This window comes from Bos indicus x Bos taurus, chromosome X (assembly GCF_003369695.1).
Source record: "Bos indicus x Bos taurus breed Angus x Brahman F1 hybrid chromosome X, Bos_hybrid_MaternalHap_v2.0, whole genome shotgun sequence".
In the NCBI taxonomy this organism is placed as follows: Eukaryota; Metazoa; Chordata; class Mammalia; order Artiodactyla; family Bovidae; genus Bos; species Bos indicus x Bos taurus.
The window spans coordinates 94,302,821-94,328,167 of NC_040105.1; the positions used below are offsets into that span (position 1 = coordinate 94,302,821).

A 25,347-nucleotide genomic window follows, 5' to 3' on the forward strand; every position below is an offset into this window, starting at 1 on the left:
TCAACAGGGTGTTTGGGATAAGGGTAAGATGTAGGCACTATCACTTGAACTGGTGGCATCATCTGACCCAGTTGATGCTGATTTTAATAAGTATCTTGATATCAAAATTTTGTTGAAAATATGAAAAATGTTTATACTGTATTGTGAAGATTCTGTGCTGGGAACATAAGCATACTCACTCATACATTTCTATGGAGTCCTCTGCTTCAGTTACATAGTTACTAGGGATGTAGCCTTCCTGCCTGTAGAGGAGACAACAGGGTTGATCATCCAAAACTCCCCAATCTGGGTGAGAGACAGATTTGGTTACCTTGTATCCTGGGGCTCAGAACCAGTCTCAAATGATGGTGTATAAAATGTCCTGCCCTCAAAGAGGATCATGTTGCCAATGCACAGCTAGGCCAGTGAAGTGTGTAGCTTCTGCACTTGCAGCACTGATTACATATGCTCCACAACACGTGGGCTCAGGGAGGGGGCCACGTGCAGAGCTGCGCTCTGGGAAGTACTTGGAGGGAGAGCATATTCCCTTTGATGTGGGAAGAACAATTTCTGATCAGGATACTGAGTAGGGGAGTTATGATGCAGGATTTTGCATGTGTGTAGAGTAGGTGGGCGGAGAAGGCAATGGCATCCCACTCCAGTACTCTTGCCTGGAAAATCCCATGGACAGAGGAGCCTGGTAGGCTGCAGTCCATGGGGTCGCTAGGAGTCGGACACAACTGAGCGACTTCACTTTCACTTTTCACTTTCATGCACTGGAGAAGGAAATGGCAACCTACTCCAGTGTTCTCGCCTGGAGAATCCCAGGGACAGGGGAGCCTGGTAGGCTGCCGTCTATGGGGTCGCACAGAGTTGGAAGTGACTTAGCAGTAGCAGAGTAGGTGGGAGGGATTCCCTGGCAGCTCAGCTGGTAAAGAATCCACCTGCAATGCAGGAGACCCTGGTTTGATTCTTGGGTCGGGAAGATCCCCTGGAGAAGGGATAGGCTACCCACTCCAGTGTTCTTGGGCTTCTCTGGTGGCTCAAATGGTAAAGAATCTGCCCACAATCTGGGAGACCTGGGTTCAATCTCTGGGTTGGGAAGATCCCCTGGAGGAGGGCACCCCACTTCAGTATTCTTGGCTGGAGAATCCCCATGGACAGAGGAGCCTGGTGGGCTACAGTCCATGGGGTCACAAAGAGTCAGACACGACTGAGTGACTAAGCACAAAGTAGATGGATACAAGGCTCAGGGAGAGCGGACATGAACTCACCCATTTTTATCCCGGGCACGCCACCAGGGTAAGTTGCTCTCCTCCAGGATAAAATACTCATTGCCCTTATGCAGCTGTAGATCATTTGCATTCATTGGCATGTAGTCATAAAGGGCTACAACTTTTTTCAGCTCACTTGTCGAGACAGGTGCTGCTGTTGGCTCAGGGGGCAATGGCTTTTTTAAGATCTGTGTTGTTAGGGAAAAACAGTTGGGGAGATTGGCTAGATATCAGGCACTCTCCTATTGTTCCCCAACCATTCTAACCCAAATCAGGCAAAATAAAAGGTTTATTCAACATTCAACTCAACAACCATTTTTAAGCACCCCTGCAGGGTCTCTCAGCATGGAATGCGCATCAGAACCATCTTGAGGGCAGTTAATAATCCCAACACCCAAGCAGTTTCAAAAGACCAATTATGTCAAAATCTCTGAGGGTTGGACCCAGGCATCAGTGTTCATAAAGCTTCTTGGGCAAAAACCGTGTACAGCCACCATCTGGAAAACTAGCACTAAACTAGTACATGGACCCACTAAGTGGTTCTGAATCTTCTTTTCTTTGTTTGTAAAATGAACATAATGAGAATTCCTGCCTTGCTTACCTACAATATATGAGAAAAGCCTTTCTAGACCTCCAAAAGTAACACTCAAAATCAAGTTTTAAAGTAATATATTAGTGGTAAAATCAAGATATTGGGTATATGGGCATTCAGTTTTTTTGGGGGGCATTCACTGTTAAAAATTTTCAATTTTATGTTTGAAAATATTTTTCATTTAAAAAAATCAGGCTTTGTTTTGTTCTAAACAAGTGATTTGATTAAATGGTTGCCAAGAGCTTCCTAATAAGCCTCTGTCTCTCCACCGAAGAGGAAGTCCTACTTAGAAGGCCAAATCCCCTATCTCAAGAAGAATACCAGTTTACACTGCCATATCCCAGGGAGAATTCTAAGACTCTGGTCTGTTTTCTGGGTGTGACTAAGTTTCCATTGAAGCAGCACCCAATTTCCCTGTATACCTGGTCCTCCTCAGGTGTGGGAGGAAGAGGCTTTTTTGTCTTGCGGTGAGAACTCCCAGGTTTTAAGCCTGCAAAGTAAGAAACCAGTGATAATAGCTACAGAGTGCATATATGGGAAGGGCCCAGGGACAGGTTTGGTCAGGAACTTTACTCTTGTATTTGGTGCCTTCACATAAGTTATGAAAAGTCTTGATGGCTACAGCCCAGTGCCAGTTTTCCCAGCTAGAAAGAACAGAGCATCAGCTGGATTTTGATTCCCACCCATCCCCTCTCCCAGACTCCTTTGTACACTGGCCAAAATGTACAAACCTGGGTTTGCTAGAACCCTGAGAAAGTGATGGATATGGTCAAAGGAGGGAGAGATTATACTGATCAGATCTCTTACTTCCATTTCTGTTCTCCAAAATTTGGCAGCCCATAGCATTTTTGGCTGTCTGAGAGCAGCAGAGATACTGCCCGTCAATCCAGAAGCAAGGGTGGTATTTCTGTACCAGATCACTGTTGTACCGGATTACTGTAAGAGGAGAAAAGAGAGAGAGAGAGGTGACATTTGACTTGTGGGAGAAGCTACCATAGGCATGTTTTCCTCTTTGAGTATAGTGATGAGCTTCAGACAACTGCCCCGTCCTCAGCCACCCTGAAGGGAAGCAAACACAGGACCAGTTGGCTCACGTGGAGAGTTTCTGTGTCATTCTCTTCAGTGGTTCTGTTACGATGACTATCTCCCAACCAGTGACTAAAGCGATAAGAATATCTGATGTCTCCAGAGGCCCAGAACAAAAATATGTTATCTATGGTTTCCCGGCAGCCATTACAATCTTCCTGTAAAGCAGGTGTTGACTCTGGTGGTCTTTCCCAGAAAAGGGAAACAATGTGACAAGCCAGCTCTCACTCCAGCTCTCAATATACCAATGCCTCAGCTTCTGGAGTGCTCTTTGAGAGCTATTTATCTTGGTGAAAACTCCTGCCTCGTACTTTCTGTGTTCAGAAAACAGTCAACAGAACACAGCTCAGGATCAAAGGAAGGTGATTTTGTCTCTAGAATAAACATAGTTCAGTCTTCCTAGGGCCACTGAGGTGGGTTGAGTTCCTTGAGGGAGACAAACACAGCAGTTCTATTTCCCTCACAGGTTTGTGAGGCCCAAAAGATCTCTCAGAAAAGACAACAGGGTGGGTTTCAGATAAGAGGAATTCATTTTATAGTTTTTAATACTGTGGTATTGCAAGAATTTTAACCAGAAGTTGATTAGACAAGTCATCCTGGGATCCTGTTGCCAGGTGACAGAGAAGCAAAGGCAAAGGAAATAACTGACAATAGCTAGCCTTGGGCCAAAGATCTAGGCTAGCCTAAGAATATGCATATTTGAGGACATACTCATTTCAGCATTTGATGCTAAAAAGAAGCCCTGCATAACTTTTTTTAAAAGATAAAAATAAAAACAAAATAAAACCTTCCTTTGTAGAGATCACCTTAAGTCCTTAAGAGCTTGCTAGCCACACTCTACTCATTCAAGACTTTGGAGGAGGCCTAGAAGCTACTGGTGGCCAGGTGCATTTTACAGGCAAATGAAGAAAAAGTGCTGTCTCTCTTTTTTTTAAAGTGCCATCTTGATGCTTTTCTAAACATGGATTTGAAGACTTCTAACCAGTATCTCCTGCCCACACACTCACCCCTCACTTTTTCAGCATATCCCTTCACCATTGCACCAAATGCAAAGTGCTGGGAGCTGATCAGATGGAGTGCAAGCTAAAAGGGGCTACATTGTCTGTAGAGGATTTTAAAACAATAATAAAGCCAACCAAAAGTCTGTAGGCCTTCTATTATCTTTATTGCCAAATTCAGACTTAAATTGAAGAAAGCAGGGAAAACCACTAGACCATTCAGGTATGACTTAAATCAAATCTCTAATGATTATACAGTGAAAGTGAGAAATAGATTTAAGGGCCTAGATCTGATAGACAGAATACCTGATGAACTACAGACAGAGGTTCGTGACATTGTACAGGAGGCAGGGAGCAAGACCATCCCCCAAGAAAAAGAAATGCAAAAAAAAGCGAAATGGCTGTCTGAGGAGGCCTTACAAATAGCTGTGAAAAGAAGAGAAGCAAAAAGCAAAGGAGAAAAGGAAAGATATACCCATTTGAATGAAGAGTTTCAAAGAATAGCAAGGAGAGATCAGAAAGCCTTCCTCAGTGATCAGTGCAAGGAAATAGAGGATAACAATAGAAGGGGAAAGACTAGAGCTCTTGTCAAGAAAATTAGAGATACCAAGGGAACATTTCATGCAAAGATGGGCACAATAAAGGACAGAAATGGTAGGAACCTAACAGAAGCAGAAGATATTAAGAAGAGGTGGCAAGAATACACAGAAAAACTGTACAAAAAAGATCTTCATGACCCAGATAATCACAATGGTGTGATCACTCACCTAGAGCCAGACATCCTGGAATGTGAAGTGAAATGGGCCTTAGGAAGCATCACTCCGAACAAAGCTAGTGGAGGTGATGGAATTCCAGTTGAGCTATTTCAAATCCTAAAAGATGATGCTGTGAAAGTGCTGCACTCAATATGCCAACAAATTTGCAAAACTCAGCAGTGGCCACAGGACTGGAAAAGGTCAGTTTTCATTCCAATCCCAAAGAAAGGCAATGCCAAAGAATGCTCAAACTACTGCACAATTGCACTCATCTCCCATGCTAGTAAAGTAATGCTCAAACTTCTCCAAGCTAGGCTTCAGCAATACGTGAACCGTGAACTTCCAGATGTCCAAGCTGGTTTTACAAAAGGCAGAGGAACAAGAGATCAAATTGCCAACATCCAACATCATCATTTTGGATGATCGAAAAAGCAAGAGAGTTCCAGAAAAACATCTATTTCTGCTTTATTGACTATGCCAATGCCTTTGACTGTATGGATCACAATAAACTGTGGAAAATTCTGAAAGAGATGGGAATACCAGATCACCTGACCTGCCTCTTGAGAAATCTGAATTCATGTCAGGAAGCAACAGTTAGAACTGGACGTGGAACAACAGACTGGTTCCAAATAGGAAAAGGAGTACGTCAAGGCTGTATACTGTCACCATACTTATTTAACTTATATGCAGAGTACATCATGTGAAATGCCGGGCTGAATGAAGCACAAGCTAGAATCAAGATTGCTAAGAGAAATGTCAACAACCTCAGATATGCAGATGACACCATCTTTATGGCAGAAAGTGAAGAAGAACTAAAGAGCCTCTTGATGAAAGTGAAAGAGAAAGTTGGCTTAAAGCTCAACATTCAGAAAACGAAGATCATGGCATCTGGTCCCATCACTTCATGGCAAATAGATGGGGAAACAGTGGAAACAGTGGCAGACTTTATTTTTCGGGGCTCCAAAATCACTGCAGATTGTGATTGCAGCCATGAAATTAAAAGACACTTGCTCCTTGAAAGAAAAGCTATGACCAACTATACAGCATATTAAAAAGCAGAGACATTACTTTGTCAACAAATGTCTGTCTAGTCAAGGTTATGGTTTTTCCAGTAGTCATGTATGGATGTGAGAGTTGCACTGTAAAGAAAGCTGAGTGCCGAAGAATTGATGCTTTTGAACTGTGGTGTTGGAGAAGACTCTTGAGAGTCCCTTGGACTGCAGGGAGATCAACTAGTCCATCCTAAAGGAAATCAGTCCTGAATATTCACTGGAAGGACTGATGTTGAAGCTGAAACTCCAATACTTTGGCCACTTGATGCGAAGAGCTGACTCATTTGAAAAAACCCTGATGCTGGGAAAGATTGAAGGCGGGAGGAGAAGGGGACAACAGAGGATGAGATGGCTGGATGGCATCACCGACTCAATGGGCATGAGTTTGAGTAAATTTCAGGAGTTGGTGATGGACAGGGAGGCTGGGTGTGCTGCAGTCCATGGGGTTGCAAAGAGTTGGACACAACTGAGAAACTGAACTGAACTGAACTCTAGCAATTCTGAACAATGTTTCAGATACTCTTCCTAGCTAGAACTGATTACTCCTACCCTCTGCCCGCCCCACCCTTCCCTTGTGCCACGCCCATCACTGAGGGATTTGAAGAACCTTGGGTGCAGGCTTCGGCACCAGTAGACATTTCAAAATTCTTAATCAACAACTAGCTGCTCTGATAAATTAAGCTATCCTAATATGCTAATGAGAGGCTATAGGACTTCCTACCCCCCTACCTCCAGCACAGTCATTAAGAACCCACCCTACATTTCCAAATAATTAAGAGGTCCCTTGAAGATGACACTCTTCTTCTGTTGGTTAATGCAGAGCTTGTATTTCCAACTACTTAGAATTGCAAAGGCAGTGTCTGTTACAAACTGAATGTTTGTGTCCCCCTGAATTCATATATTGTCACCCTGCTTATTTAACTTATATGCAGAGTACATTATGAGAAACACTGGACTGGAAGAAACACAGGCTGGAATCAAGATTGCCGGGAGAAATATCAGTAACCTCAGATATGCAGATGACACCACCCTTATGGCAGAAAGTGAAGAGGAACGAAAAAGCCCCTTGATGAAAGTGAAAGTGGAGAGTGAAAAAGTTGGCTTAAAGCTCAACATTCAGAAAACGAAGATCATGGCATCTGGTCCTGTCACTTCATGGGCAATAGATGGTGAAACAGTGGAAACAGTGGCAGACTTTATTTTTGGGGGCTCCAAAATCACCGCAGATGGTGACTGCAGCCATGAAACTAAAAGATGCTTACTCCTTGGAAGAAAAATTATGACCAACCTAGGTAGCATATTCAAAAGCAGAGACATTACTTTGCCAACAAAGGTCTGTCTAGTCAAGGCTGTGGTTTTTCCAGTGGTCATGTATGGATGTGAGAGTTGGACTGTGAAGAAGGCTGAGCACTGAAGAATTGCTGATTTTGAACTGTGGTGTTGGAGAAGACTCTTGAGAGTCCCTTGGACTTCAAGGAGATCCAACCAGTCCTTCTGAAGGAGATCAGCCCTGGGATTTCTTTGGAAGGAATGATGCTAAAGCTGAAACTCCAGTACTTTGGCCACCTCATGCAAAGAGTTGACTCATTGGAAAAGACTCTGATGCTGGGAGGGATTGGGGGCAGGAGGAGAAGGGGACGACAGAGGATGAGATGGCTGGATGGCATCACTGACTCGATGGACATGAGTCTGAGTGAACTCCGGGAGTTGGTGAGGGACAGGGAGGCCTGGCATGCTGCGATTCATGGGGTCACAAAGAGTTGGACACGACTGAGCGACTGAACTGAACTGAACTGAAATTCATATAATGATGCCCCCCATGTGATATTAGGAGATGTGGCCTTAGGAACGTACTCAGGTCATGAGAGTGGAACCTCAAGATGAGATTGAAGTGAACTAAAGAAGTGAAGTCACTCAGTCATGTCCAACTCTTTGCAACCTCATGGACTGTAGCTTACCAGGCTCCATCCATGGGATTTTCCAGGCAAGAATACTGGAGTGGGTTGCCATTTCCTTCTCCAGAGGATCTTCTCGACCCAGGGATCGAATCTGGGTCTCCCGCATTGCAGGCAGACACTTTACCATCTGAGCCACCAAGATGAGATTAGTACCCTTATAAGAAGAGACTGGAGAGAAATTCTTTCTATCTGCCATATGAGAACCAGTGAGAAAAGTGACCAGTCAGCAAGCCAGGTAGAAAGTTCTCACCAGCAACCAAACTGGCCAACACCTTGGTCTTGGACTCCCCAGCTTCCAAAACTGCGAGAAATAAATGTTTGTTGTTTAAGTCACTTGATCTATGATATTTTGTTGTGGCATCCCAAGCTGATTATGACAGCATCCAAGTGGGAGAACTAGGAGAAAACTGCTTACTTCACCAGTGCATGGAGCCAGGAAACACTAATGGTTGATGCACATTCCAAGTATATCATGGACTGATCTCTCATATCCATTTTTATCAGGATAATGGCTCAAATTCTGTTTGGGGCATAAGTGATTGATTACCCTCCGTATACATCATTGGAGTTTCACAAATGTCACTCATTCGTTTTGGTGAGGTCAGGTCTTTTGCTCATTTTTGAAGCTACAGTTAGGATAGGCTCTATTGAGCTTGACCAAATGAAGACAAGTATCTGTGGTGCTGTAATACTGAAGTGTCCACTGCCATGTTCAAGGAAATGGAAGGAGAGAGCTCAGGGCTCAAGGATACAAGGTTTGCATGAAAAGTACCACTGAAAAGAGATGGCAGTTCAATATGAGATACCTGGCATCCTACTTTTTAAATTGAGGTATGAATGTGAATGTGTTAGTCACTCAGTCATGTCCAACTCTTTGCAACTCCATGTAGTCTGCCAGGCTTCTCTGTCCATGGGATTTTCCAGGCAAGATACTGGAGTGGGTTGCCATTTCCTTCTCCAGGGGATCTTCCCAACCCAGAGGTAGAACCCAGGTCTCCTGCACTGCAGGCAGTTTTTTTTTTTTTTTTTAACCATCCGAGCCACCAGGGAAGCCCTTGAAGTATAGCTTACATATAAATATATAAATTGAGGTATAGCTAATATATAATAAAACATGCAATCTGAGGTATCCAGCTAGCCACATTTGTGTAAAACCATTTAACCACCACTCAGATCCAGTACCTCAGAAGGCTCCCTCGTGCCTCTTCACAGCCAATACTGCTACAGAGGTAGCCTGTATACCATGAGGCTCCCTTCTCATGTTAGTGATTTGCAATTGGTGCATTTTACTCCAGAGTGGGATAACATCACTACAGTGGGATTTTACAGTTTCCAGAGTATCTCATTATTGGCATTGCCAGCATCTGGGGCTATTCTGAGATCTTTAGGATTTGCATCTAAATCTCCCAACAACTGTGGTGTTTGTTGCAAGGCAGCTACTTTGGGGCTTGTCAGCCCAAGTAGATTCTGGAGTAAATGAAAAAAAAAATGCTTTCAGTAAAACACAAGGGAAGAGGAGGCAAAATTGAACCAATGAACCAACTGAAGTAGTAGTGGTTTCTGTTTGTTTTGGTTTTGTTTTTACTGTTGGAATTTTACTTACCTATGAAACTTTAATAGCAGGGCATAATCAACATAGTAAGGTTAATATGAGAGTCAATAAAACAAATTTACATGTTGAATAGTCTTATCCTCAGTCATTACTCATAAATTGAATATAGTGGGCACTCTATATATTTTTGAGCTAACCTACAACTGGTTTTGAAATTGGTGTTTGAAGTGTTAAAGGAATTACTAACTTATACATACCACATTTTTTCCCTTTTGGTTCTCGCTCATCTAGTATGTCCCACCTTCCCCTATATCCAAACTAAATCCTAGCTGCCCATCAGTGTGGATTCCAAGTTGGTGGTGGTTGTTCTGCAGAAAAATCATTTAACACATCTATTCGTTGGCCGCCTTCTGTGTGCAAGGCGATGTATAAGGTACTGTGGAGAGAACCAAAGAAGTACAAATATATATGCCCTTTGGAACTCCAGCTCAGCCTCTGCGTGTATTTCTCTGCCTTGGAGGTGGCATCTTGGTTTAGAGCACAGACTTTGGAGCTTGAGTTCAAAGCCTGACCATGCCACTTACTAACTGAGTGCCTTTGGGCCAGTTACTTAACATCCTACACCTCTGGTTTTTTTTTTGGTCTCCAAAATGAGGATGGTGAAATTAACTGCCTCATGTAGCTGATAGGAAGAAGAAATCAGTTAACGTACATAAAGGACTTAAGATCTTGGATCATAATAAGCATTACTGAAGTGTTTGCACATTTTGTACCCTCAAGGCTAAAGGTGACCTCTTCAAAACATGCCAGGAACTGAACTACGTGGTGCAAGATATTGCCTATTTGTAATGTCCACATGGCCTTACTCTTAAAATATCTTGCAGCCAATTACAGGTGCAATTTCTGGGCTTGAGAACCAGGCAGCACAAAACTCTGCAATGAATTTAGGCTTTAGCGTCAAACAGACTTAGGGATGTAGTAAGAACCCAGGCTCCACTCACTAGCTATGTGCCCTTGAGCAACTTACTTAACCTCTTAGAGCTCAGTTCCCTCATCTGTAATTAGGGGTATAATACATACTAAATAAGCTTATTGACAGGATTAAATGTGCTAGTATGTTTGAAGCACTTGGCATAGAGCCTGGTACAGAGTTAATGCTCATTAGGTGTTAGTTGTTTTTAGCCCAAGGTTGCTGTGAGAATTAAATGAGATAATGATTACAAGATATCTAGCTTAGTGTCTGGCACACAAAAAGAACAAAGTAAATGACCCCTCTGTTTCTTTCTCCTCTTTTGGCTCGAAAGATCTGATGATTTTTGTATTGGCCAATCAGACTTGCATTCAAGGGACTGAACAAAGCTGGTGTAGTCAACCACCAAATATCAGAATCTACATGTTTATTAAGACAAAGGGCTGTCATGCAATAACCGAACCATGCTGTTATCAGTCTGCCATCCTTCCTGTTTCTCTAGGCAGCCTTTCCTGATGTCAACTCAACCAGTTAATCTCTCAGTCACTTGACATGTGGCTATATATACACACAAATATGTGTGCATGCATCCTGTACTGTAAGCATTTACAGTCGAGTTTATTTGAGCACACTATATGGTCTATGTGAAAAACTGAACTATGTTTAATTGAGGTCCTCACAAAGCAAGGAACAGAAAATAGCTCTTTGGAAAATATTTACCAACAATGAAAAGATGTACAGTGCTTTCTTGTACAGTGCTTTACAGTTGCCGTGTGCTTTCACATACATTACCTCCCAGAGGAAGGTACCATGGACATCATTATTATTATCATCATTATTATCATCATCATTATTAACATCATCATCATTATCATCATCATCATCATCATTATCATCATTTTTCTCTTTCAGAAAAAGAACTTGAACCTCAAAGAAGCTTATTGGCCTACTTACCAGAGGTCACTCAGCTTATCAGTGGTAGAAGAAGACTTGGAACCAGGGTCTTTACTCTGACCCTAAGCACTCTCACTATCATATATTAATTTTTTGGGAACCAGATATTTCATATCTATGATTCAAAATATTGAAATAACCATTGAGTGCCATACCACACCACTATTGTAAATTGGTGTAAAGAATGGGACCTTTTTATAAGTAGGGAAATGGAGGAGCCTATAATTACAGAATTGCATTAAAGAGACAGTGGTAGAACTGAGTTGAAACTCTTAGTCTAGCACCTGATCTTTCATCAAATATGGAGGAATACTATTGTCAGTTGTATCACTAATATTGAAGAAAATGAAATATTTCTTGCCCCCCTTCTCCTTTCTCATTCTCTCCCTCCTTCCCTTTCCCCCCTTTCTTTTTTCACCTCCCTTCTTGCATCCCTTCTTTTTTCTTCTCTCCTTCTCCCTCTCTCCTTTCCTCCCTGTCCCCATTTTCTTTCCTTCTTTCTTTCTCTATCTTTTTCTCCCTCTCTCTCAATTTCTCTCTTTCCTTCCTCCCTCCCTCCCTTCCTTTGGAAACTAGTTTATTTTCCAAGTAATTCTCACCATTTTTGAGCTGGTGAATCCAACGCTTCCTTAGTTCTTCGGTTGGGGAGAAGACATAGAGAGGCCCTTCATCATATACAACCTGGGGCAATGGACACACAGACTTCAGCAGTTAGGAGTTAGAAAAAAAAATTAAGACCTTGAAGGAACTAATCTTAAGCTACAACTTTGTATAATGACAGTAGAATACAAAAAGGCAGGATCTTCAGTGAGCAGTGGGGCTGGTGTCATGCGAAGAATTCCTGAACAATTCATATCCAAGGATGTAGGATTAAGAAACTCTTAGCTTTGTGAGTTCTCCTAGGTCCTCCTGAATTGTGTTTCAATTTGTGTGTAAAATTAGTTCATAATCTTTGTGTTTATCCAATGAAAGATATTTTATGATCTTATTAAACTTTGTATAGAAGATAATTGAAGTAATGATTTATATAACAAATCTTGATTAGTACATATGAATTATAAACTTCATCAATATGAGGAAAATTTTAACTCATGGCTAATTTTCCCCCCAATGCCTAGTGGCATCCCCTAGCCAATATTAGCCAAAATAAACTAAGTTTGGAATTACAGACCTACTTCAAAAAGAGTGAAGTATATTAAGCATCATCATCAAATCAGTCAGTAGTTTTTGAACACTACACATGTACAAGACTTTGTGCTAGGTGTTATGGAGATGTACAAAACATATAAAACATGGTTTCAACCCTCACAGATTTAGTAGACGTCACGGTAGGTTCTAAAGTCAAATGTAAATTAATTTTGAATTATCTGCTATTTACCATTATCCACCAGGCCAGTCACAACATCAACTTAGTGAAAAACAATGGTAGCAAAAACTGTGTCTAAAACACCTCTCCCTTTACAGGTTTTGTAAACTTTGTTATAGTCAGGGACATGAACAAGATCCTTTTACATTTTTTCTTTTTGCTTGTTAGTCTTGCTGTGCTCATAAATCCATGACAGAAAGCTCCCTCCCCTGAGACTTTCCACTTCCTTTTCTGGCTTTCACTGTTGCAGAGACTGCTTTATTCACGGTATGAAGCCTACAGAGTTCTAAGGACATAAGCAAACCAAATCAGAGATTGACTGAATCTGAAGCTCTTGCTCTCTCTGATGGCTTACATTGCATCTGTCAAACAGATGTCTATGTGGCTCTTCAGTTATCCCAGACTTGAATAGAATTTAAGTTTATATGTAAATCTAATAAGGCTTCCCCACACTGAACTTCCTAATACTACTCCTTCCCTCCCCTTTTCTGTCTTTTCAACCCACATGACCACCATTAGATAGATAGGCAGAACCAGAAGGAAGTGAAATGCTCACTCAACAAACAGCATCTTTCTCAACACAGTTATCATAGACAAGACACACCATAATAGAATTAGTGCCATTATGGATTCTCTTTGAGGTGTAAAGAGTAAAAGAAACTATGTTTGACTGGGAAATAGAAAAGCAAACACCCTCAGCCTATGCCATCCCTAATGATTACATTACAGGTCCCCTTGTGAGCTGATGAGAGAAAATACCTCACCTGGAAGGGGTAAGGGAACCTTTCAATAATTGAGATCTGCTCAGTTTCACTGGACTCTTCTCCCCTTCTCTGCAATGACAGAAAAAATCATAGTTATTGGTTGATGCATTACTCTTTTCTGGATTTCCTTAGGTACTGGGAGTCTTTTGCAGTGGTTCCACAAGACTATCCTGCATGGACAATACTAATCCTTAGTGATGGCTTCCTATATTCCAGTGGGGACACATAGCCATAGGATCCAGCACACCCTCATTCAAAAAAATCTCAAATTACTGAGGAAAGGGAGGTTACTCAATAAATGATGCTGGGACAAACATTTAACCACTAATATTGGCAGAGGTAGGAGAATAGTTAAGGTAGCTATTTCACACCATACACCAGAGTAAATTCTCGATGGATTCAAGAGCTTATGAAAGAAATGAAACTATGAATAACAGAAAAAAGTGAATATTTATATAATTTTGTGAGAGGCAAGGCCTTTCTGATATAATGCTAAAAGTTAGAACCATTGAGAGGAGGATGAGCTAATTTGATGACATAGACTTTAAAACCTAGTATGGTTTAAAAAAAATTCAAAGATAAATGAAAAACTGGAAAAATATTTTCAACATATAAAGTTAATATATCTAGATCTCTTAAAAAGTACTAGGAATAAGGTAAATATTTCAATAGAAAAAAGGGCCAAAAATTCAACAGGCAATTCACAAATGGAAAAAAGTATAAATGAGCTGTGGATGTATAATTGAGTAGCAAAAAAAATGAGAAAATAAGTCAGCAACTAAATATTTAAAAATTAAATCATTTTTGGCTTTCAAATTAGCAAATATTTAAATTATCTGGTGTTGAAAAGAATGTAGAGGAATAGATACTCTCATATTCAGCTTGTGGGAATATATAATATTCAAATTCTACTTCTACAAAATAGAATAAAACTATAAAAATAACCAAAGTGTACAGATTTCATTAAGAAAAGAACAAAATATTACTCCTAGGAAGTCATTATAAAGAATAACAAAGATACATAAAGATGTATGCAAGAATGTTCCCCTCAACATGATTTCTGATATAAAATAATTGGAAACAATTTAAATGTCTAGTAATAGGAGACTGGTTGAACAAATTAGAATATATCCACGATAGGGAACACTATATAGTCATTAAAATCATATTATTAAAGATTACCTATTGTCCTGGGGAAAATTTTAAATGTAAATGGCAAAGCAAGGTGTTTAGTATGATTCTGTGTTTTAAATATGTAACATACATATTAGTGTGAGTGTATGTGTTGTTAATGGAGAAAAACATCAGTAAGTCCGTACATGAGCATGTTAATACTTGTTTTAGCTGACTAATGAGATTATGCATAATTTTATCTTCTTTATGTGCTTTCTTTGTATTTTGCAGAGTTTCTGTAATAAACATGCATTTACTCTTGTCATCAGAAAAAAATCATATTTAAAAAATCAGGAAACCAGTAGATTTTATGTCCTCAGGGAAATGAGAGAAGCAGTGAGAATCTCAAGACTCAGAGCCCTGGGGTTCTGGCTTGCAGACTAATTCAAGTCTGTAAATCTGATTCTGGTGACTGAGGGAGTAAAACCAATCATCTCTGATCAGCTTGAACACTTGATGTGATATCATCTTAAAACTGGTGTCATAAGTTTTCCAGTTAAGTGAGTTGTTCTGCATCTGGGGAAAAAGACGTTGAGACTCAGCATAACCAATATGTGGTGGAGTGAAGAGCATATTGGTATAAGGGACCTTTATGTGTCCCACACTGCACAATATCACCAGTTTATTTACAGAGAATTGAAGTGTTCCAAGTTTCTGAACTCTACCCCACCCCCTGTGCCTGGTTCTAACAATGGTCTCTTCTCACCGGAATCTGTCTTTCAGGGGGAGGATTTTTCTCAGGAACCACTGTTTCAACGCAGGTGATCTTCTCAACATCTATTGAACCCTTCTTACTGCCTCTTCTCTGATAAAGAGAATGAGGAAGAAATGGAGAAAGGTTAAGAGCGATTAAGCAACCAGATGATTAGATTTTGCTATTTCATCATTCAACATAGTGAGGTGACACCCACACTCTGTATCAGGACCTGTCATTTTGAAAAAATGAACAGACAAACCAAACCCAAACAACTTCCAGATCTATTAACCTGATCTTTTTTGACTACCAGATGGAGAGCAAATACTATAGAAGAGTGGTTGACTTTGTGTGCTTTTTTTTAACATAAAAAAATAAGGAAACAATTTCCAACTCTTGGATTTCATTCTCAACAATCATTTAATGAGTGCTCACCAACTTCGAAAATCCATGGTAAGATTTCCCTGATAGCTTCTTAGCACCTTTGAATTTTTGTTCCAGTATGACTTCCCAGTTCTGGGTTAGGAAATACTTTGCTGAGTTTGAAGTGTACTTAGGTCCCTTCCATCCTGCTCCACCCCCAACTCCAACCAAAAAGGATCTACATCCTCACCACGGCAGATTTAAGGCCAAGTCCTTAAAACTCAGGTTTCACAGCAGAGAAACTTACCCCGCGTTCAAAGTCATACTCATAGTAGGAAAGTTTTTGCACGGTTAAGAGAAAGAGGCGCTTCTTGAAATTTAAAGGTGATGTTTTCTTTTTCTGCTGGGATCGCTTCAGAAAGATGCTCTCCAGTATCACTGTAGCCATCGCTTCTTTCTGCAGCTCACTGGGTGCTATTGATAATGAAAGTTCTTGAGGACCCAGCACATTGATCCTCCTCATCCCTCCTGGTTCCCCCTCAGCCTAGCCACCTACTTTCAAATAGAATAGAAATGTTCAAAGCTAACGAAGAACCATCTTACCTTGACATCCTCCTTCCATAACCCTCATTTCTGCCAGTTTTCAGGTATAATGGATGCACACTGAATTGGGGTGATTGGTTCTACATCATGAGTTCATATAAACTGGGTTCTTGCATAAGTCAATGGAGTGCTCTGGATATCAATGACATGTACCGTGTGCTTGGTAATGTCTAGAAGCAACTCTACCCTAACCACCCTTTTACTAAATGTGCAGACTCTGTGAACAATAAAAAGTTTTGGTGCAGCTGTTGGCCCCAATATCCCCAGAAGGTATAATGCAGGTGCCAGAACTCCACTGAGGCAGATATTGGACTTTCAGTTCCCAGTTTCCTAGACAGTGAGTGTAATTTTTCATACCTTGTCCCACTGGGGTCTGTAACCAAGGGGTCTAATAAGGATATGGAGGCTGCACCTGCAGTTGTGGACATATACTAACTGCCACCCAACCGATTTTGCCCATCCTTTGTAGCTCTGGCTGAGCTTTGTTCTAAAATTGAAAAACAATTTTTGAGAGGCAGTTGTTTTGCTTGGTTTTTGCTTTTCCCTTCCTTTTTGCTTAGATTCATTCTTTCAGATAGGATCATCAACTCAGAGATGCCGTCTTTGATCATTTATGAAAAGTAACTTGTTTAGTCTCTCCAAACTTAACAATAATTCAGAAAGATTCAGTTTGGGTAACTGAAACATACAAAGGCAAAGAAAGTTACACACTCATCCTTGGCTTTTTTTTAAAAATTCAAACAAAACACACAGTTATTCACTTAAATGCACTATCTTGTAATACTAATCCACAACTTTCATTAGAAAGATAAAGTGAAGACATAAATACTGACACAAAAACAGAGCACTAAAAAATTCTGAAAAAAAATCGCCAAATGATCAGCCCCTTCCCCATCCAGTTTTGTTGGAGGTAAGCTCTTTTCCTGAAGGGGATAGATTTTGTTTTGTTTTAACTAAATTCCTTATGTTTTTGGTGGCAGAATAAAGTCAGTAGTTTTTTCCTACTTGACAAGCATAAGTTACTTCTCACACGAGGAAAGCAAGGGAATGGTTTGTATCGAAGTCTGAGGCTATCCACACCATTATTTTGCTCTTTCTTGTGGTGTAAACAGTTCTATTATTGTACTAAGGAGACAAAAATAGATTACAGGAACACCAGGGATGTTCAGAATGATCACTTTGCTACTTGTTCATCATCTGGATGCCACTGTTCTCTGGTGATAGATTTGTTCAACTTTTTATAAATGATCTTTTGAGAAAATTGGGCCAAGGAGTACACTTTTCCCTACACCTTGCCACGCAGCTCTCTTCCCTGATTCCCAGGTTTAAATCATCTCTCACAGGACTGACAAACTGATAAGAGTTGTAGCCTTCAGATCCAGCTCAATCCCCAAAGAGATTTCTTGTAACATTAAGATTTTTCATTTACTCAGAAGTAGTGATAACCAACTAATAATGGTCGGCTCTCAGGTACTACCAACTCATCGAGATCCTGTACTAATATCATGTTTGTTCCCATGGTGAATCCCAATTAAGTACCTATTCACAACCAAAGATTCAACTTAGAAAAAAGAAAGTAATACCCTAAAGAAATCAAGTAACATGACCAGTAAATTGGATCATCTGAACAAACCACGTCCAGCTGCTCCTCTTTTAGCTGAGTAAAGCACACCCTTCATTTTACCTTTAAGTTTGTTGCAAGCTCTTGGTGAATACACTCCCTGCTCGGACACAGCATCTGCTTCAGCCTTGGCCTCTCCTCTTATTTCCCATAAGACAGGTCCTTCTGGAAGCTGCCTCTGTTCTTTTTGTTTTTCAGAACAAATCCAGTTTGTACAAGAGGAAGCCTTCCTCTCTTTCAAGTATCTGTGTTGGGGTAGGGTTTAGAGCTGGTCTAAGTATGAGGAAGTAAGCCTCTCACTAGCCATCGCCCCTCTGAGCATGGAGTGAAATGGCCTCTACCTGTAGATCACTGAGCTGGAGGACTGCTGGGATTTCCACGACCTGATTGCTCCCTCTTCGATTGTTTCCCCCTATTCCTTGTGATCCATTCAAGACACACATGGTTTGACAATGTGGTAGCTCTTCCTTAGTCACCACTGGTCCATTAATGGTGAAAGGAGAGGCATCTGCTTTTATATCTTCCTGAAGGTTGGTGTGTAATGGACACTTTGCTTTAGAGGATAGTTGCAGCTTCTTTGAGTACTTATTATGGAAAGTCCTAATTTTTTTCTAACAATTTCAGCAGCCCACAGAGTCAATTGACCACAAAAGATGCACAGTGAGGGCTGACCCTGCACCTCACTCAAGTGGTGGGGGTGGGGTGGAAACGGAAGTGACATGAATGTTACACACACACACACACACACACACACACACTTCATATAGGAAAAGAAAGAGGAGAAAAAAGAATAGACACACATGGCTCTTATTTAAAACATAAAGTTACAGTGTTATGATATTCTCTTTATTAATCTACAGATGCAGGATTTTCACATGGCCATGTTGTACAGCCTCTAGTCTCTCTATGGAGCTGCTGCTGCTGCTGCTGCTAAGTCGTGTCAGTTGTGTCTGACTCTGCGACCCCATAGACGACAGCCCACCAGGCTCCCCCGTCCCTGGGATTCTCCAGGGAAGAACACTGGAGTGGGCTACCATTTCCTTCTCCAGTGCATGAAAGTGAAAAGTGAAAGTGAAGTCGCTCAGTTGTGTCTGACCCTCAGCAACCCCATGGACTACAGCCCACCAGGCTCCTCCGTCCATGGGATTTTCCAGGCAAGAGTACTGGAGTGGGGTGCCATTGCCTTCTCCGCCCTATGGAGCAGTAGAATTCAAAAAGAGAATGCTTAGTAGTAAGAGTTCAGCCATTTTACAAACCGCCCTATGCCAAGGAATTAATATAAATAGCACTTGCAGAATTGGTAAAGTAAACCACCTTTGATTCCTATCTTTGCTGATTATTAGGGACAACATCAAAGCAAAAATCAGAAAACGGCTCAGCCTGACTATGATTAGGAAAGGTCTTAGAAGATGTTAGTTAGAAACAGTCAGTCATAGTTCAAATAACTACTGAGACAGAAATATCCAGTAAGCTGCATTTTGTGTTTATTTCTCCTTTAAAGCATTACTTAATTGCCCAGCAAGATTCTAGCCATTCCCTTTTCTCCCCAGGGGAATGGGAGGAAACTCCTGCTTCTCTTAGTGCTGTCCATCATCAGACATTTTGCACACATTCTTTCATTTACTCGTTATGACAAACAGGAAAGCAAGATTCACGGAGGTTATGTGACTTGCCTGGATCTATCTATTTGTGACTCCACACCCTTGCTGTTTCTGTTGTACCTCATTGCCTCCCAGAGGAAATTTTGTTTTTTGCCTTTAGTTAAGTGTGATGTCATTCACCTCAGCACTCTGTCACTGCCCTTGCTGCTGCTGCTGCGTCGCTTCAGTCCTGTCCAATTCTGTGCGACCCCGTACACCGCAGCCAACCAGGCTCCCCCGTCCCTGGGATTCTCCAGGCAAAAACACTGGAGTGGGTTGCCATTTCCTTCTCCAGTGCATGAAAGTGAAAAGTGAAAGTGAAGTCACTCAGTCGTGTCCGACTCTAGCGACCCCATGGACTGCAGCCTACCAGGCTCTTCCGTCCATGGGATTTTCTAGGCAAAAGTACTGGAGTGGGGTGCCATTGCCTTCTCCGGTCACTGCCCTTGGCTATCATCAAAGAGCAGTGGTGACAGAACCCTCTCCATCTTCTAAGAACATTAGACAAAGGAGGAAATGGTGCTAAGTGTGGGGATAAGTAAAAAAGAATTCAGGATCCAGGGGCACTTTCCTCTGCAATATTCCTCTACACATGAAAGGATGGTCTGTCCTATTTAACTGACGACAGTACTTTTTCCCACATGAGGACTCTTCTCAGTGCCACCAGGGTTTTCTTACGTTTTCCTTTAAATCCTCTCTAAGGAGATCTTGTTTAACTGGTCGATTTTTAGATTCACCAGCTGTTTTTTCCTTCAGGATTTTTCATTGTTAAAGGGATAAAAGCATAGAGTTTAGGCGGAATACCAACTGTTTGTTCTAGGGTTGTTATTGCTTACTCTGCATATAAAACTTTGTTTGAATGTACTTTCTTTTATATTATGAAATATTGCAAATAGGCAGAAAGAAAAGAGAATAACATTACACTCATTTTGGCAGAAAGAAAAGAGAATAACATTACACTCATTTGCTCACCATTAGCTTAATAGAATCCTAACATTGTGCCACTTTGTTTCTGTTTTTTTTTTAAGAACTAGAGTACTATCCATACAGTCAAAACTCCCTTGTGTGCTCGTCCACAGTTTTAGTCCCCTCCCTCCCTACAGGCTACTAATATCTGGAATTTAGCAATTAGCATTCCTAGGCATGTTTTTATATTATTACTATGTAATAGGTAATAGTAGGTAATATTACTATTACTAATATTACTATTACTATGTAATAGGTAATAGTAGGTATTACTATGTAATAGGTAATACTAAGTAAGTATGCAAAAGAGGTATTTAGCATTGGTTTACACGTTTCACATTTGAATTTATGTGTTACATACTCTTTAGCAACTTGCTTTTTTTCTCAATGTAACATTTTATGACTTTTTTTTTACCTTGGCAGCTCTAGTTCATACATTTTAATTCATTTTGATATGTATCAAGTATTCTATTTGATGAATACATCACATTTATCCATTCTCCTATTGATGGATACTTAGGTTATTTGTTTTCAATTATAAAGAATGCTACCATGAACATTCTTGTACCTGTGGTCATAGTTTTCCACTCTCAGAATGAATCCTCAGTTACTAAGCCAAAGTGGCAAACCCAGTCCAGCTTGTGTGTTGGACTATGCACTTCATGTAATCCCTTGTTCTTTTTTTAGTTCAATCTTCCTGAGCGTTTTCTATGAAATTTGGTAGAATTATCAGTGGCCTCTAAGTAGAGTAGAGTATATCTGATAGGCCTACTAAAAATCTCTTCTCAGGTCCAAGAAGCATCTCTCAGGTTTTGATTGAGATTTTGATTGAGAATTTCCCCATCTTGGAACCAGAAGAGAAGTTGTCATTAAAATATCATACCCATAGCAACAAAGAGCCATAATTACTCTTATTAAGTCCTCAAGAAGGTCTGTTCAGGTCCCAGTGAAAGCTAATTATTTGATGATGTTTCAGGGTCATTGCTACAGGTGACCAAATTTTTGATGAAGACTTCCAGCAAAATCAGTTTTCTGGCTGCTGGCTAACCTAGGAAATTCTCATCTACTGCAATCGTTTCTAAGAGGTCTCAGCACTCTGGTTCTTCTTCAGCATTTCATGTTGTTAACATTGTACAATTTTCTTCTATGGTTTTGGACACTTCTGGGTCTCTGTCAGCTCTTCTGCCCTGCACTAGACACAATAGATTCCGGCCAAGTGATGAAAGGAGAGCCAGATAACCAATCTGCAAGTTTACCTTGAGCAACAGGTTGGTGGTGATCCTTTCAGCATTGCTCCTTTGCCCTGAGGGTGACTGCTAGCATGTCCGTCTTTCACTCTGGATTTGTGTGACCCTTTGGCCTTCTTTTTCAATTTAGCTTTTGTTTTCCCTGGTTTAAATATATTATTTTTCCCTCAATATCACAGTAAAACAAGTTCATTACAGAAAACGTTTTAAGTACAGGGATATTAAAAAGGAAACACCAGTTACAAGCTCATTATCCAGACACATTAATCTTTAGGCATGTTTCCTTCCATTGTTTTTCTCTGTGTTTTTCTGACTGTATTTGAGATCATATTGCACCTAATATTTATAGTTTGCTTATTTTTCTTATCCTTATACTTAGATACTTATTACCTAAGCAGCAGCAGCAGCAGCATTACCTAAGTATCCATCCATCCATCCATTCACCCAACATATGTTGTCCACAAAATATCTAAAGTTCTTGTTTAACATTATTCCAGATGTTTTCCCATGTTGTTAGGATCTCTATATAAACATCATATGCTGAGTCAAAAAGTTTGTGCCTTTTACATTTTGAAATATATTGACAAAATAGTTTCCAGAAACACTGTAACTGATTTCCACTCCAAATAGCAGTTTTGGAGAACCTGTTTTTCCATACTTTTGTCTCTTTTCTGCTCCACTTCTAATCAGTTTCTTTTTATTCTGTTTCTATTACAGATAAATTGTAGGAAGGAGTTCATAGACTATAATTCATTTTCATTTTGGGGATGCAGGGCAGCCAGAATAGCTTCTCCTGGAAATTCAGCTAACTGATGTTACCCCTAGGGCATGTGGTAATTGCTCACAGAGAGGGAGGTGGAAAGCCTGGGATTAAGGCTTTTGCTTTTCAAATGCTCTCCCAACACCCTCAGCCAGTGCACATGAACCTCCAGAGAAACCGAAAGTCACACGTGGCCCATTTGTTTCAGGGTCCTCAGAGCATTTCTCTCTCCCCCTCCCCCTGATGGCTTCATTTGCATAACCCAGCAGTTTTGGAGTGAATTAGGTCAAGGTCTGTCTCTAACTTCTTACTGAGCACTGCCTCCCTGAAAATTCTACGTCACTCTTATTCCCAGGTCCTAGCCATCGGATATTGGCATGGCATCCACGGGCAAAAAGCAGCAGGCGTCTGATGACTCTTTGGAGAACATTCAGACTGGTTTTCAAAAGCCATGTCTTCCCCTTATACCTAAGTCACTTCCTGGTATGGGTCTAGTCCGCTGAAAGGAAACTCTCTATAGGAAATTTGCTCGAATGGAAACAGTAAATCATACTGATGATAATTTTAAATTGCACCCAGACCCTAGAAGTGGATGGAAAGTTGCACTAGTTCTCACCATGAGGAGTTTACAAAAGATTCTAAACAAACACATCGCTAGCCATAAGCCACAGGAATTTGGACTTGAAAGCGAGTAGACAGTTTAAGTAGTCTGAAGGGGTCAGAATAGACCAGTAGGGCTAATGCTAAGGGATTCCATTTCAGTAGAATGCTTTAGATTATTTAGGGTATTTGCATCTTGTGGCTTATTTGGTAGGTGACATTTTTTATCAAATAATTGAGGCTCCAAGAGGCCGTAGCACCCTTGGTCAGGGGCTTGGCTTGCAAAATGAGGGAAGGAGCAGAAGCAGCATGTAACTAATAGCACAGAAGATAACCCCTGAGCTGTACAGAGCCCTGCCTCTGGGCTTTGCTGCTGCCCTACCTTCAGAAACAAACAACACGAGACAGAGACTTGGAGCTTGGAGAGCAGGGTGACCGGGAAACTGGACTGGAATTCCATTTGGAGGTCCCACACTCACCCAAGGATGTCTTGGTCAGGGCCAGCAAGCGTCCCTTTTATTCTAGACACCACGTATTTGTTCTAGGCAGGCCCTCTGGGGACCCTGACAGGTCTCAGGCAGAATACAAATAATAGCAAACACTGAGATAGGCCCACTGACTATTGCTGGGCCCCATTTTAACTACTTTACATAGGATAACACACTGCCCATGACAATCCTATAGGGAAGGCACTAGGCAAGTAGGGGGAAAGGGCAAAGGGAAAACAGCAGGGGAAGAAAGGGGCAAGAAGAATTCACTGAGATCCCCCACGAATTTATTAAGCACTGACTCTGTTCCGGGTTGGTAATGAACAAAATAAAGGAGGGGATAAAGAAGAGGGAATACAGGTAGAGAAAGGAGAAGGAGGAAGAGGAGGAGAAGGGGGAGACAGATGGAGAGGAGAGGAAAGGAGAAAAGCAAATGATGGAGCCTAGAAATAAAGAGAGCCGTGCACATGGCAGGCAATGGTAATAGGAAAAAGCTTCCCCGCGACCTCAGGGGTTGGCCACACTGTCTGGGCCGTGAGGCTGAGGCTGACTTCTGGCCCAGTCTCTTACCCACTGTTACCACGAGGTTGGCACACACAGTCCTTCCAACAAGGCAGCTCTGATCCCAGCAATACTGGCCCAGTGCAGCCAGAGGCTTTCCACTCTGGTTGACCCTGTCTGTAGCTTACAGAGCTCAAAAGCATATGCGTTTTGACCAGTTTTTTTAGACAATCTGCCTCTTAAAAATTTCTTTTTCCAAAGGTCTCATTGACACAAGGATCCATTTGGGGTCTTCTGGCAATATTACCCAAACAGTTTATTTTTATCCTGGTTTATTTAGCCATGGGCATGAAAGCTTACTTTTCTGCCAAATTGTGCAGAGTTGCCTCTTTCCAACATCTGCTACCTGTTCAGATGGTCACCTCATGCCACTTTTTTTTCTTCTTGTCTCCACCCAACTATGACCTCCCCAGAAAGGACCCTTCCAGCCTTTTCTGATTACCAGAAGGGACTACCAGGGCCTTGGGCTATGACACTCCCAGCCTCCATCAGCCTCCTCCGGCCTCAGACTACGTGGCACCAGCCACGCTTTCTCTCTGACCTTCAAGGTCCTAACCTTCAAGGTCCTAGGAAAGGCAGTTGCTGCTGCTGTCCAGCCCTTGCCATGCCCCGGACCCACCTCAGTTCTGACTTTAATGCAGGCAGCTCCCCGGATGCATTGAGATGCCGGGACTTGGAAGTTGGGACTCGATGTCAGAAGACACTGGCCCTGGAGACATATTCTTACAGTCCAGAGAGGAAGGACAGTCTGAGCAAACCCCACCCTTTCACAGCCACTCAGTTCCCTTTTTTTGTTTCCTGACTTAAACCAATGTCTTTTTTTTTTTTTCTTCTTCTCAGCAGCATGGTATCTGGTTCCCTGCTGCTGTCCTTATTCCACCCACCCCCCCAGCAGTCCCCGCCCTTCATTTGCTTGGGACCTCTGACAGTACTAGTTGAGTCTGCTCTGAAAGAACTCTTCTCTACTTGACTGGGGCCACTGAGACTCTAGACCGGGCTGGGTTAAGCAGACGCGTCCTCAGGCCAACCTCCCCAACGTAAAGGGACGACATCACTAAAGGACCATTGGGATGGTCAACACAGGGAGCGGAGACTTCCAGAAAAGAGGAGAAATGCAGATCTGTGGAGACAAAACAAAGGGACTGGAGAGGGAGGGTGTCTTTATCTTCTTTTGTCCTCTAAGGCAGAGACTCGAGGCCACACAGTTAAACTTGACAATGAAGGATGGAGACGATTGATGAAGGGACCCCAAAGTACAGATCCTGACAGAGGTAGAGACAAGACTTCCCCCTGCTGAGTCATTTTCTAAGAAAGCATTTTTTTTTTCCTAC

The 25,347-nt window shown here is 41.5% G+C and overlaps 1 protein-coding gene across 2 annotated transcripts in view; it reads right to left on the reverse strand.

Moving 5' to 3' along the window:
- The window catches only part of BTK (Bruton tyrosine kinase), a 33,915-nt gene extending 9,147 nt beyond the window's left edge, over positions 1–24,768 (reverse strand). Inside the window, exons 1-9 of one of the 2 annotated variants that reach the window (XM_027534540.1) lie at positions 24,636–24,768; positions 15,838–16,004; positions 15,180–15,278; positions 13,301–13,369; positions 11,770–11,851; positions 2,653–2,781; positions 2,268–2,335; positions 1,254–1,441; positions 180–242 (exon numbers count right to left, since the gene is read on the reverse strand). In XM_027534540.1, the coding sequence (XP_027390341.1) occupies positions 180–242; positions 1,254–1,441; positions 2,268–2,335; positions 2,653–2,781; positions 11,770–11,851; positions 13,301–13,369; positions 15,180–15,278; positions 15,838–15,978 (839 nt within the window). In that variant the 5' untranslated portion in view covers positions 15,979–16,004; positions 24,636–24,768. Of the gene's footprint in view, positions 1–179; positions 243–1,253; positions 1,442–2,267; positions 2,336–2,652; positions 2,782–11,769; positions 11,852–13,300; positions 13,370–15,179; positions 15,279–15,837; positions 16,005–17,817; positions 17,983–24,635 lie in introns of those variants that run through there. The other variant, XM_027534541.1, reaches the window with a different exon arrangement.
- Positions 24,769–25,347: the final 579 nt, after the last annotated feature.